Raw genomic sequence first — 12,648 nt, 5'->3', positions numbered from 1 at the left:
AGTGATATCTGTACTTCAGTGGTCCTTATGAGGATTAAATGAGTTACTATAAATAAAAATACTTGGAGCAGAACCTGGCACATAGTAAGAAATCATAGTAACAGCAGGTTAGCTATTATTAGTAGCATTAAAAATATAAAATAGTACCAAAATATACTAGGTGTGTTAATCTTACTCATCTGGATACTTTATTTAGCTGTCTGGTTATTAACTCAGTGGATCTGTGGTCTTGCAGTTGGTTAGACAGGTAGCAAAGAAGCGGAGTCCGTTCATTCGGAGACACTGATCTATGGCAGTGACATAATGTTAGGTGGTGTTCCTGTAAGAAGCCTGATGACAATCTGACTGTCCCCCCATTGCCGGTAACTTGTTCTTTTCTGCCTGGAAGCTTCAGCGATTTCAACTTTATGCTTAGAATCCAGGACTCCTCCCAGCAGCTACTCCCCTGGGGCCTTGATGCTCTTTTAGGTCATTTTTAAATAGCTATATGGTATTCCAGTTATGGACATACTTTACAACACTTTTTCTGATGCTCCACAGAGAAAAATTTAGTTTTTTTTTTGCTATATGCTATTATAAATAATGCTCAATCCTTGCACATAAATATATGTACTCTTGCCCTGTTATCTCCTTATTGTAGTTTTCTTAAAGTATAATTGGTGGGTCAAAAGATAGGGCATGTTTGAAGAAAATTTGAGTAGCCTGCCTAATGCCCATCCTAAAGTGTGCACCAATTTTTTGGGACCAATTTATATGCGAAGGGTATCCACTTCTTTACCCTCAGTAGTGCTAGATGTTTTTAGTTGACTTTGCCAGCCTCACAGAAAATAAAGATGATCTTGATTTCAATTTGTATTTCCTTGCAGTGATTTTTATAAAATTTACACCGGTTTATTTCTCTTTGTACCTCTGTCAGAAAATCTGAGCATTTTCTGTCCCTACATACATTAAAAAGTAATTAAATTCAGGATCCTGTGAGATCCTGCCTCTAAAATTAGGCCCTGCCTTCCAGTGTTCATCTTAAGTATTTATGCAGCTATAATACATTTACATAGTAGATGTATTATTTAAACACTGCAATAGCATTGAGCTAAGGAAAGCCATGGATTAAATTAGAAATGTTTTATTGAAACAAAGACATTAAAGAGCTTTTATTCAGGCATTTTCCTCTGAATACAGCTCAAGTGATGTTTCTTTTAGCAAAGGGAAGTAGTTAAATTTTGTTTTAATGTACTTTCAGTTCCATTGTACTATGAAAATGTATAGTGTTTATATTCTTTTCGGTGGTACATTAACACAGACTGGCTTTCCAGATCGCTGCTGTCATATTGGCCTGTGTCATAAGTGGCCCGAGGTATATAAACTCTGTACACATCAGGTACAAAGTGAAAGTAGTTTCAGTCTTCAGGGAACTGAAATTTTGCAGTGTTGGTAACACAGAGGCTTGGTAAAAAGTGAACTGAGTGAAATTTAACACTGAGTGAAAGGTATTTTTGTTCTATGTATTTTTTTCTCCTTACCTTTTGTTATACAAAGAGAGGTACACAGTATAGTTGTTATACAGTTATATCATGTATTACTTATTCTAAATAAGTGACTACAGTTGTTACAAGTTGATAGTTAGAATTTAACAAGTCATGTTTAAAATGTCAGAACTGTTCTTTTGTGTGTGACGTAATTCCTTCAGCAGCTGTGATACATTTGACATGTAAATTCCCAGATATGGTATACATGTTAAAACAGTTTTGTGTGCTTTTTTGGAATTAAATGTTTTTATTGCTGATGTGCAAGTTTGACCTGAAGCTGTTTTCTCTCATATGTACCTGTCATGAGCAGAGCTAGTCATGTTAGTCACACTGTTCTTAAAGTTTGGCTAAAAGATCGATAGTTGGGGACTTATAGCTTTCACTTAGAGAAAGCTGGAGAAAGCACTATTCCCACTCTTAGAACAACAAACTCTAGACAGCTGCCAATTTATTGTTTTCTTGACTCCATCAGAGAGCTGAGGTTGCAGGGCAGCCACCTAACCTGAAATCTAAGGAAAGATAGGCACCTCCACGAAAAGATGGGGTGCAAACCCTTGTTTACCTGGGACAGAGAACATAAACAGCGCTCAGAAAAATTCACTTAAAATGTTTAATGACCTGCTAAAGGCTTAGTGTGGACTAGCAAGCGAATATAGAACCTCTGGGGGCTGCAGATGAGTGGGAGTTTGCACCCACTCATAGGCTCTTCTCCACAGACTCCCCTGGATGCTTGCAGAACAGAGGCCAGGGTGGGGTTGCTGGCCTCGTTGGGCAGGTCTGGAGGTGGGGAGCAGTAGACATTTCAGAAAAGATGTGAAGCCCTGTCTGACTTCTCCTCCCTTCCTGTCTCCTACGAGACAAAAGCCTTAAACTCCTGTGAGAAGAAAAGAAAGAAACATCCTCCACCCCAGAGAAGGGGCAGGACTATATGCTGGGCCCAGAACTTCCGCAGAGGGGGCGGGGCAGGAACACTGAGGAGGCCGCCCCCAGACACCACAGCTGAGGCTTCATCGGAATATCAGAGAACTCCCACCCCATACCAGGCTGACAGGTGTGGCATAACAGGTAACAGTGGAATTGCATGAGTGTCACAGGAGCATGGAGGCTGACACACCATCAAAGGTGCAGCAATGGGAAGACCTAAAGAAGCAGGTTGAGCAGACACTGCGGAAAAACTGCTGGCAAAGCAGTCTCTGCCCTGAGCACAAGGTATGGCTGGAGGAGTTTGGAGCCTGTGGTGCCTCATGGGTGACCACAGCAGCAACAAATTCCAAACCAAGTGTGTGTTCTGACAGTAGAATGCCTCTACCTCCACACGCTGCAGGCCCTGCAGAAGGAAGGGCGTGCCCATATCCTGGCATAAAAACTATTTACCTCAGTCTCAGCTGTCCTACAGAGGATATCCTGCTTTCAAAAAAATGATGAGGCATAAAAAGAAGCAAGGAAAAGCAAAGCACTTTTGAGACAGGGAGTTTACAGAACTATATTCTTAGGACACAGATACTGGAACTGTCAGACTTGGAATTTAAAATAACTCTGGTTGATATGTTACGGCCTCTAGTAGAAAAGGCAGACAGCGTGCATGATCAGGTAGGATATTTCAGCAGAGAGACATTGTAAGAAAATCAAGTGAAAATTCTAGAAATTAAAAGCACAGTAACAGAGACAGTGCCTTCAGTAAGCTCATTAGTCAGCTTGGCATAACCAAGGAAAGAATCTGTAAACTGCAAGATAGGCCAGTACAAATTAAAGTGAAATGCAAAGAGACAAATGTGAAGAAATACAGCAGAGGCTCCGTTAGCTGTGAGATAACATCAGATGGTCTGAATGTATAATTAAAATCTCAGAAGGCAAAGAGAAAGAGAATGGGACAGAAGAAATCATGACCATGTATTTTTTAAAATTAATGATAGACACCAAATCAAAGGTCCAGGAAGCTCAGAGAACAGGAGGCAAAAAAGTCCCCCAAAGGAAACAAATGACAGAGAAACACCTAGGCATAGCATATTCAAACTGCTAAAAACCGAAGGTGAAGAGAAAATATTGAAGTAGTCAGAGGAAAAAGCTCATTACAGAGGAAAAAAGAATTACAGCAGACTTGTCATTTGACGCTGTGCAAACCAAAACATAGTGCAGTCACATCTTCAAAGAGCTAAAAGGGAAAAAGTTTTCAACCCACAATTCTGTATCCAGCAAAAGTAATCTTTAAAAAACGAAGGCCAAATACTCTCAAGAGGAATATTCTCTCAGTATCACAGAAACTGAGAGAACTCATTGTCATGAGACCTGCATTACCAGAAACCCTAAAGAAGTTCTTTAGGCAGAGGGGATGTGATACTAGACAGAAACTTGGATCTATACAAGGAAGTAAGTGTGCTGTAAATGGAATCAGTGAAAATAAGTATAAAATCCATGTTTGTCTAATTAAAAATTTTAATTAAAAGTTTTTCATCACTGAAAGATAACTGACTACCAAGCAAAAATATTGGAGATGAAATCTGTGTTTAGAGCATACTTAAAAGTAAAATTTATGACAGTAGCTCAAAAGTCAGGGAATATACTATTATAACATCTTTACATGTGATGTGGTATAATTTACTTGAAGTTAGACTCTGGTTAGTTAAAGATGTGTATTGTAAACTCTAGGACAACCACTAAAACAATTTAAAAAAAAACTATAGTTTACTATATTGTACAGTTGCAAGATGCTAAGAGAGTAGGTCTTAAAAGTTCTCATTGCAAGAAAAAGGATTATCACTATGTGAGGTGATTTATGTTAACTTACTGTGGTAATCTTTTCACAATATATACATATATCAAATCATTTTGTTATACATCTAAAACTAATACAAAAAAAAATACAGTGTTGTATGTCAATTACATGTATCTCCATAAAGAAAAGTATAAATAATAATAATAAAGATGGAGCCACAAAAATATATTTAATTCAGATGAACACAGGAACAGAAGGAAAAAGGGAGTAGATGAAACAAATAGAAACAGTGAGCAAGATGATAGATTTTATTCCAACCACATTAAGTGGTAATTGTGTTAAATGTAAATCATTAAACATACTAAGACAGATTTTCATATGTTTAAACATACAAAATCATATACTTCTCACTGTAAAATCATCTAAACATACTAATTGAGACAGATGTAAATTGTCTAAACATAATAAGGCAGATTTTCAGATTGGATACAAATGCAAGACCCTAGCATGATACGCTGTCTATGAGAAACTTTATAAAGACATGGGTCAAAAGTAAAAGGATATAAAATAATATATCATGCTAATGAAAGGAAAGCTAGAGTATTCGTATCAAGCAAAGTAGACCTCAGAACAGAAAATTACCAAGGATAAAGAGGAACATTACATAATGGTAAAGGGTTCAGTTCTCCAAGAATATATAATAGTCCTAAATATGTGCATATTTAACAACAGAACTTTAAAATACCTGAGTTAAAGATAGATATAACTGAAAGGAGATAGACAAACCCACAATTAAGATTGAATTTCACAACACTCCTCTCTCAGTAATTGATTAAACAAATAGATGGAAAATTATTATTAAGACTTTTCTATCCTTACTATCAACTAGCTTGACCTCATTGACATTTATGAAGCAAGACTACCCCAAAACAGAATACATATGTTTTCCAACATACATGGAATATTCACCAAGACAGATGGTATTCTAGGCCCCAAAACCTTAATGAATCTAAAAGAATTGAAAGCATGTAAAAGATGTGCTTGGATCGTAATGGAATTAGATTAGAAATCAGAGATATATTTGGAAACGCTACAAAATATTTGAAAATTAAGTAACACTTTTAAATAACTCATGGTTTGAGGAGGAAATCACAAGGGAAGTAAAAAAGTATGTTGAATTAAAGGAAAGTGAAAGCACAAGATATCAAAATTCATGGGATGTGGCTGTAGCAGTGCTTAAAGGGAAGGAGCATTAAACGCTTCCATTAAGAAAGAACATTACATTACATTATGGATATATCACATTTTATTCATCCATTCATCAGTTGATGGGCATTTGAGTTGACTCTACTTTATGGCTGTTGTGAATGATGCTATGAACATTCATGTACACGTTTTTGTGTGGACATAATTTTTCATTTCTTTTAAGTACATACCTAGGAGTGGAATTGCTGAATTGTTTGGTAATTCCAATGACTAACTTTTTTTAAAATTAATTTATTGGTTGCATTGGGTCTTCGTTGCTGCACAGGCTTTCTCTAGTTGTGGCGAATGGGGGCTACTCTTCATTGTGGTGTGCAGGCTCCTCATTGCGGCGGCTTCTCATTGCGGAGCACGGGCTCTAGGTGCATGGGCTGGATAGCTGTGGCTCACGGGCTCTAGAGCACAGGCTCAATAGTTGTGGCTCACGGGCTATAGAGCACAGGCTCAATAATGGTGGCACATGGGCATAGTTGCTCTGTGGCATGTAGAATCTTCCTGGAGCAGGGATTGAACCCATGTCCCCTGCATTGGCAGGCAGATTCTTAAGCACAGTGCCACCAGGTAAGTCCCTGTTTTAGCTCTTGTATTTAGATCTTTGATCATTTTGAATTAATTTTTACCTACAGTGTGAGGCGTGGTCCATTATTATGTTTATTACTACATTGTTATGTGTAAAACTGTATGTATGACCCAGCCATCCCACTCTTAGGTTTTTACCCAGCTTCACTCAAAACCCATGTACATATCAACTTTATTCATAACTGCCAAAACCTGGAAAGAACTCAAATGCCCTTTAACCGTCCCTTTATCGCCCCCAAGTGTGGTACATCGTTACAATGGAATACAGCTTCACAATAAGAAGGAACAAAGTACTGACATGCCCAACAACATGGATAAATCTCAGATGAGTCATGCTTATTGAAAGAAGCCAGATTCATCTGCCTTCCTTAAAGGCATTAGCACTCAGAAATGAGAGATGATAGGTGTCAGATGATGATGGTAACTAGGACAGATATAGATAGTGCTTTTTCCTTTGCAGGCATTATTCTCAGTGCTTTACATTTATTAACTCATTTAATCCCCACAGCTCTATGAAATACGTATTATTATTATCATCCCAATTTTACAAATCAGGAAACTGAGGCAAAGGTTAAGTAATTTGCCCCATGTGACATAGTTAGTAAATGGGGTCACTGGGTTCCACACCCAGACCCTGTGGCTCCACAGTCTGCACTATTCTGCTAGTTTTGTATTTCACAGGAAAGCTCTGAGTGTAGCCAAAACATGAATGAGTTATTTGGGAATTTAAGCAAAGCCTTATTAATGAATTTGCTTATTTTCTTTCCTTTTCTGTTACATAGTTTTCATTCTTAGCTCAAGTAGGACAGGGTTCCCTTCAATTGAAAGGGTCAAATCTGAGTTTTAAAATCCTATCCTGTTTTCTTCTTTTCTGTTAAAAGACAGCAGATTTTTAAACAATTCCTATTTTATTTACCCTTATAGAGTCTGACTGACTTTCATGATACCTGGAGATAATCTGCTAAAACAATCATTTGTGTTTAAATTTGATGTCCCCTAATCATTTGCGGTTTTCAAAAAAAGGAACGTGATTACTAGAAAAAGAGACTAGGATGCCTAGATTTTGGTTTCTAAATACCATTCTTCAGTAAAAGGAGTCAGGACTGCTTGGCAGAGTTGATTCCAAGTTTGGGGAAATGCAAGATGAGCTTGGAACATGTTTCGGTACCAGAAAGTAAGAGAGTGCTCAAAAGAACCCCAAACAACAAAAAAGGGAAGCAGGTCGAAAAGAAGACCAGGAACAATTTGAAGGGACTTAGTGACCAAAGCCAGGATATTTGAAAAACAAAATAAATAATGATAGTAAAGGGTTATAATTCATGAAATAAAATATCCATGAATCCGTACTAAGTTAACAATTCAATAAATGGATTGAGACCAGTCTCCTTTACAGTAGAATTCTGATCCATATATATGAAAGAAATGATGGAAGTAACATGCTGTCAGGCAAACCCACAAGTAGCATTTGAGAAACTGGGTGTTTAGTAGGCATAGTGTCAGTAAATCTCCCCACAGGACACTTATTAATTACAAAGGGAAAAATAATAGCTTCATGGTGGAGAAATCTGACAGACACCACCTAAACCAGCCATCATTCTAATAGCCGCAGTAATAAGATGTGAACATCACGGACCTTCGACGTTAGGCCCTGAGAAGGGCACAATGTCTTCTTGGTGATATTCCTGCCCAAAATGTATAACCTCAGTTTAACCACAAGGAGATATCAGACAACCCCACATTGAGGGCCATAGTATAAAATAACTACAGAAACTCCTCAGAAGTGTCATGGTCCTGAGAGACGAGGGAGAGACCAGGCACACTTAGAGCCTAGAGCAAGGAGACACAGCAGCTAGACACAGTGGGATCCCAGGTGGGGTCCTGGACCAGGGCGGGGACACTGGTGCTAAAACTGGTAAGGTCTGTAGATTAGGTAATAGGCTTGTATTATTAGTTGAAATAATTTTACTAAGATTATATACAGTGTTAACATTAGGAAAAGCTGGGCAAAGCCTGTACCTGGAATTCTGTGTACTAATGTTGCAGCTCTTCTGTTAATGTAAAATTATTTTAAAATAAAAAAGTTTAAAAAATGTAAAAAACTAGATACTCTGTGATTCCCAGATGATAGGATTTCATATGTTCAGTGATCAAATTGATGCGCATGCACTAAATTCAGTGCAAACCATAGTGGGAAACTTACGAAATAGAATATCCGCTCCTGAGGAGCTCATAGCCCTTCGAGGGGCTGAGAAAGTCATGCAAACAAATAGTCATCTGTTAACTGGTTTCTGTAATCGATGCAGATGAAAGTTCAGGGAGTGTACATGAGGAAGAGCTCCTAGTGTATCTATAGAAATTAAAAAAATTTTCATTTAGAGATGTTTTGGATTGAAATAACTGCACAGTTTGAATTCTTTGTAGTAGATTGTCATTTTTGCATTTGGTCGCTGTCGTCAACAACAACAACAAAAGGCTTTTGTGTGTGTGGCAGAAAACAAATTTCCTAACCCAGCTGTTAGGGCATCATTTGCTTCATTGTAATATGTATTGAAATAGGAAAGAGGAGAACAACCTGGTCCAGCACAGTATCACACACTTACGGGGTCATGTGTGCGCACGCGGATGCTTACAGCCTGTGGTGAGCAGGAGGCCCAGCCCACAGCCTCAGGGTACCCAGGGAGCTTTCCTTTTTTTGCCATCCAGAGTACATACATGTTATGATTTGCCATCATAAGAAATTTTTTGTGTTTGAAAGTAGATGTTAATAATGACATGAAACCTGGTTATTTGAGCCTGTTTTTAGGGACAGAATTTAAGGTGCAAATGAGTTTCATTCTGGAATGTCCCAGTTGTGATCTCTCTTGGTTGCAAAAATAGTGATGTGGTAGAGGGGCCAGGAGTCTCTGCGAACAAGGAGTAGGCTGGATGGAAGGCCTTTCTCCTTTGTCTTCCAGGGCATGTGGGACAGTGTTACTGTCTCAGTATTCCTCCCCTCACTTTTATGACCTCTTAGTCACCCACCCGCGGTTTATTTGATTTCAAAAGACCTTTTTTTCTTAAATAAACTGTTGTAAACCTCTCATTCCTGTATAAAACTTTGATTCCTCATCTCCCTATGTGTTTCTTTTCTCTTATAGAAGAGGAAGTGGGGTATACTGGGCTCATGGGATATGAGCAGGAATTTGAACTATTTCAATGGAGAGAACTGATTTCTGGAATAGAAGGCAAGGGTCAACTGCCTTTCTTCCCAGGAAAGCGGGGAGGCCTCAATCACATGGCCCTTCATTTATAGACTCTAAAAATAGAGCAGTGCTGATCTGGTCTGTAGGGATGCAGTTTGTGTTCCCAGGCCCTTCTGCTCCTCTGTGTCCAGCATCTGAATGTTCCTGTCTTACTTCCTATGTTTTTATAATGAAATCTCAGATGTGCTGAGATCAGAGGAGATAATATTGAAGTCTGATTTCGATCACTGAGATGTCATAGCTTGTAAACATCTGTTGTACAATAACTACTGTCTTGGCACAGAGTTTCAGAAACTGTGGAGGAGTGTCACTGTGGATTCAATGGATGAGGAGAAAATTGAAGAGTATCTGAAGCGACAGGGTATTTCTTCCATGCAGGAATCTGGACCAAAGAAAGTGGTATGTACTCTCTAGAAGAAAATGTAATTGTCTGCCCTTTGAACTGTTAGCCTGCTTCCTGTGCCGCTCTCGGAAGAACAGGTAGGTAGTTCTCCCTCCCTTTTTTCTCACGTCCTAATCGCATGACCTTGGTCAGATGCATTCAGATCACATCTGATGTATTGAGAGCCAGCGGATCTCTTTGCCCTCAGATGCTGCTCCCCAGGTATCCGAGAGCCTCCCCTGTCCCCTCTCCAGCCCCTGTCCTGGCAGTGCTTGCTCTCAGTCTCCAGCCATAGGACGTGTAGTGCCCACGAGTTGTCCTCCCAGCTTCTGCCAGGAACTTGCTCTATCATCCTGGCCTTGGTGATCTTTATCCTGTTGCTTCCACTCCCCCTTGCTCCCAGAGCTCCATGATCTTGGTGCCTGGCTTGCCTTAGCCCTGATCGCATTGAATTGTCCTTGTTGACTTTCAGATCCCTTAGGAACCAGGTGCTACTGTTTTGTAGCCCCCAAATCCTGCTCATTGGAGGGATTTGTAATTGAATGAAGACTTGTGAATTGCCTTGTACCAGCTAACCAGCTCTCTGCAGTCCAGGGACAAAGCCAGAATGAGGAATATTTCACTAACACCCTCTTTCCCTTGTCTGTCATCGTGCCTTGTAGCTTGCCTTCTTTGTGACTTTGTGTTTTATTCAGTGAAGTTTTAGGATTCCTTTAAAAGGGAAAATTTATTGCCAGTGATCTCCAAGAATTAGTGTGATGGCAGCACTTCGTGGTTTCCTATCATTGCTTTGTTTGTTAATATCGTGTGATATTAACATTTCAGGTATTTAGTAAAGAAAAGACAATAGTTAACAGACCCTCTGCTCATCCACTTCCCAGCTTTGCAATATCTCTGTATTTTGCTGTATTGGCTTCAGGTCTTTTTTTCTTTAATAGGTTTGTGTTACTTTATTATTATTACTTATTTTTTGGCTATGTTGGGTCTTCATTGCTGCGTGCAGGCTTTTCTCTCTAGTTGTGGAGAGCAGGGGCCACTCTTCCTTGTGGTGCATTGGCTTCTCATTGTGGTGGCCTCTCTTGTTGCAGAGTTTGGGCTCCAGGTGCGTGGGCTTCAGTAGTTGCAGCATGCGGGCTCAGTAGTTGTGGTGCACAGGCCCAGTTGCTCTGCGGCATGTGTGATCCTCCCAGACCAGGGAACCAACCCACGTCTCCTGCATTGGTAGGCAGACTCTCAACCACTCCGCCACCAGGGAAATCCCTTCAGGTCTTTGTTTTATTGGTAATTAATGGTGGATAAAATTTTAAACCCGATAATAGAGATGAAAAACAAAAGAGATTGTTTGCCTCTCTTTTTATCCACTTAGTGCCTAGAACAGTTCTGATAAGTTTTCATGTCAGCCCATTTATTCCAGGTTGGAGGTATATGCTTCACTGTAACAGAGAGCCCTGGTTCATGTTTGCGAACCAGGATTGTGTGGAGGGATGTATGTGAGGCTGGGCTGCAGAACAGAAAATAGGTCACAAACTCTGCATCTCTTTGCTGCTGGTTTCTGGGGCATCTTTTGTAAGTCCTCCTCATATTACTGCTCTGAGTAGCTGCTGTTTCTGTTTTCACCTTTTCCTCTAGGCCCCTATTCAGAGAAGGAAAAAGCCTGCTTCACAGAAAAAGCGACGGTTTAAGACTCACAACGAGCACTTGGCTGGGGTGCTGAAGGACTACTCAGACATCGCACCCGGCAAGTAGTGAACAGTTCTGAGAGCAAAGAGTTACAAAGTCAAGATCTTTCTTGTTGACCCTGGGATCTGAAGACTGTCTTCTCGTTCTACTACTTAGGACTGAGGAGAGGAGCAGTTCAGTTTACAGAACTAGTGCAAATTACCAAACTCGAATCTTATTTTCATTAATGGGCTGATGAAATGTGATGTCCCCTGTTAACCTCCTCTTTCTTCTTGGGGGAAAAGCGCTCAGCCTGGCATGCCGGTGTCTTTGCTATTTATCTTGACTTGTAAGTGGTTCCTGGTTCCATTTTCCCTCTTTTATTACCTTAGAACAAGTTTGCCGATAGCCTTGAATGCAATATTTGTTTATTCCAAAAGAATGTATTTATAATAAAATCATTGTAGAAGGAGCTCTAAGATGTCAATGAATTCAGTTTGCTTCTTTCCATTCTTGGCAGTGGCAGGTGGCAGCTCCGGTCTTTGACTCCCACAGGTGCCTGCCTGGAATGTTGTTGAAGGCTATGGTCTGGGCTGTGTTGCTGAGCGTGTGGATTTCATAGTTGGAACCCAGGGTGTGCCTCTTGTTAGCAAGTGAAGCAATAAAGGTATACTACATGTGATTTTCTAATGCTTTCTTTTAAAAGGATAAATCAGTATTTAGCCTCTTGGATTTTGCACGTCATGTTCTCGTGCCATCTCCAGCAAGGATGAAGACATTACTGTGTCCCAGCCCTGGTGGCACTTGGCCCTGAGGTTCTTCTGGTGGAGACTCCCTCTGTCTCTCTATCACTGGCTGAGCTCACGAGAGCTGCTGTCAAACATGTGAGTTCTTAAGAGTTGTGGTGACTTTTGGGGAAATATATGGTCATTCTAGCATAAACTACCCATTTTCCTTATCTGTGCTTGTTTTACGATCTGTGGTGGCCCTTTGGGTTGATTTGTTATGGTCCTTATGTCACAAGTTGAAATTGTAGTGAATTATAAAAACAAGATTTGGTGTTCTCAAAAAAGTTATGATGATAACCCAAAGCAGTAAGTACTTTGTGCAGATGACAAGAAGCCTTTTTGCTGTTTTAGTTTTTATCCTATTTATTCTCGTTTTTCAGTGTCATCCTATTTCAGTGTCATCTTACCTCTTTCTTGTATCCAAGCCCAAAATGTGGCATGAGAATATGTACAACTGAGACTCCTCACGATAATTTAGAAAATGAGAAACTCAATC

At 39.7% G+C, this 12,648-nt stretch overlaps 1 protein-coding gene across 4 annotated transcripts in view; it reads left to right on the top strand.

Annotated features, from left to right (window-relative positions):
• GTF2E2 (general transcription factor IIE subunit 2) overlaps nt 1-12,046 on the top strand; it is a 70,363-nt gene extending 58,317 nt beyond the window's left edge. Inside the window, exons 7-8 of one of the 4 annotated variants that reach the window (XR_009047798.1) lie at nt 9,607-9,803; nt 11,335-11,463. Coding sequence is in view for 3 of the 4 variants with exons in the window: in XM_057697826.1 (XP_057553809.1) it covers nt 9,607-9,722; nt 11,335-11,451 (233 nt within the window). In the remaining variant the exon portion in view is untranslated. Of the gene's footprint in view, nt 1-9,606; nt 9,804-11,334 lie in introns of all 4 variants that reach the window. The other 3 variants (XM_057697826.1, XM_057697825.1, XM_057697828.1) reach the window with 3 other exon arrangements.
• Nucleotides 12,047-12,648: the final 602 nt, after the last annotated feature.

The sequence above is a fragment of the Hippopotamus amphibius genome, chromosome 10 (assembly GCF_030028045.1).
Source record: "Hippopotamus amphibius kiboko isolate mHipAmp2 chromosome 10, mHipAmp2.hap2, whole genome shotgun sequence".
NCBI lineage: Eukaryota > Metazoa > Chordata > Mammalia > Artiodactyla > Hippopotamidae > Hippopotamus > Hippopotamus amphibius.
Note: the sequence above shows the minus strand (reverse complement) of the source record. Positions and strands in the feature narration are given on the sequence as shown.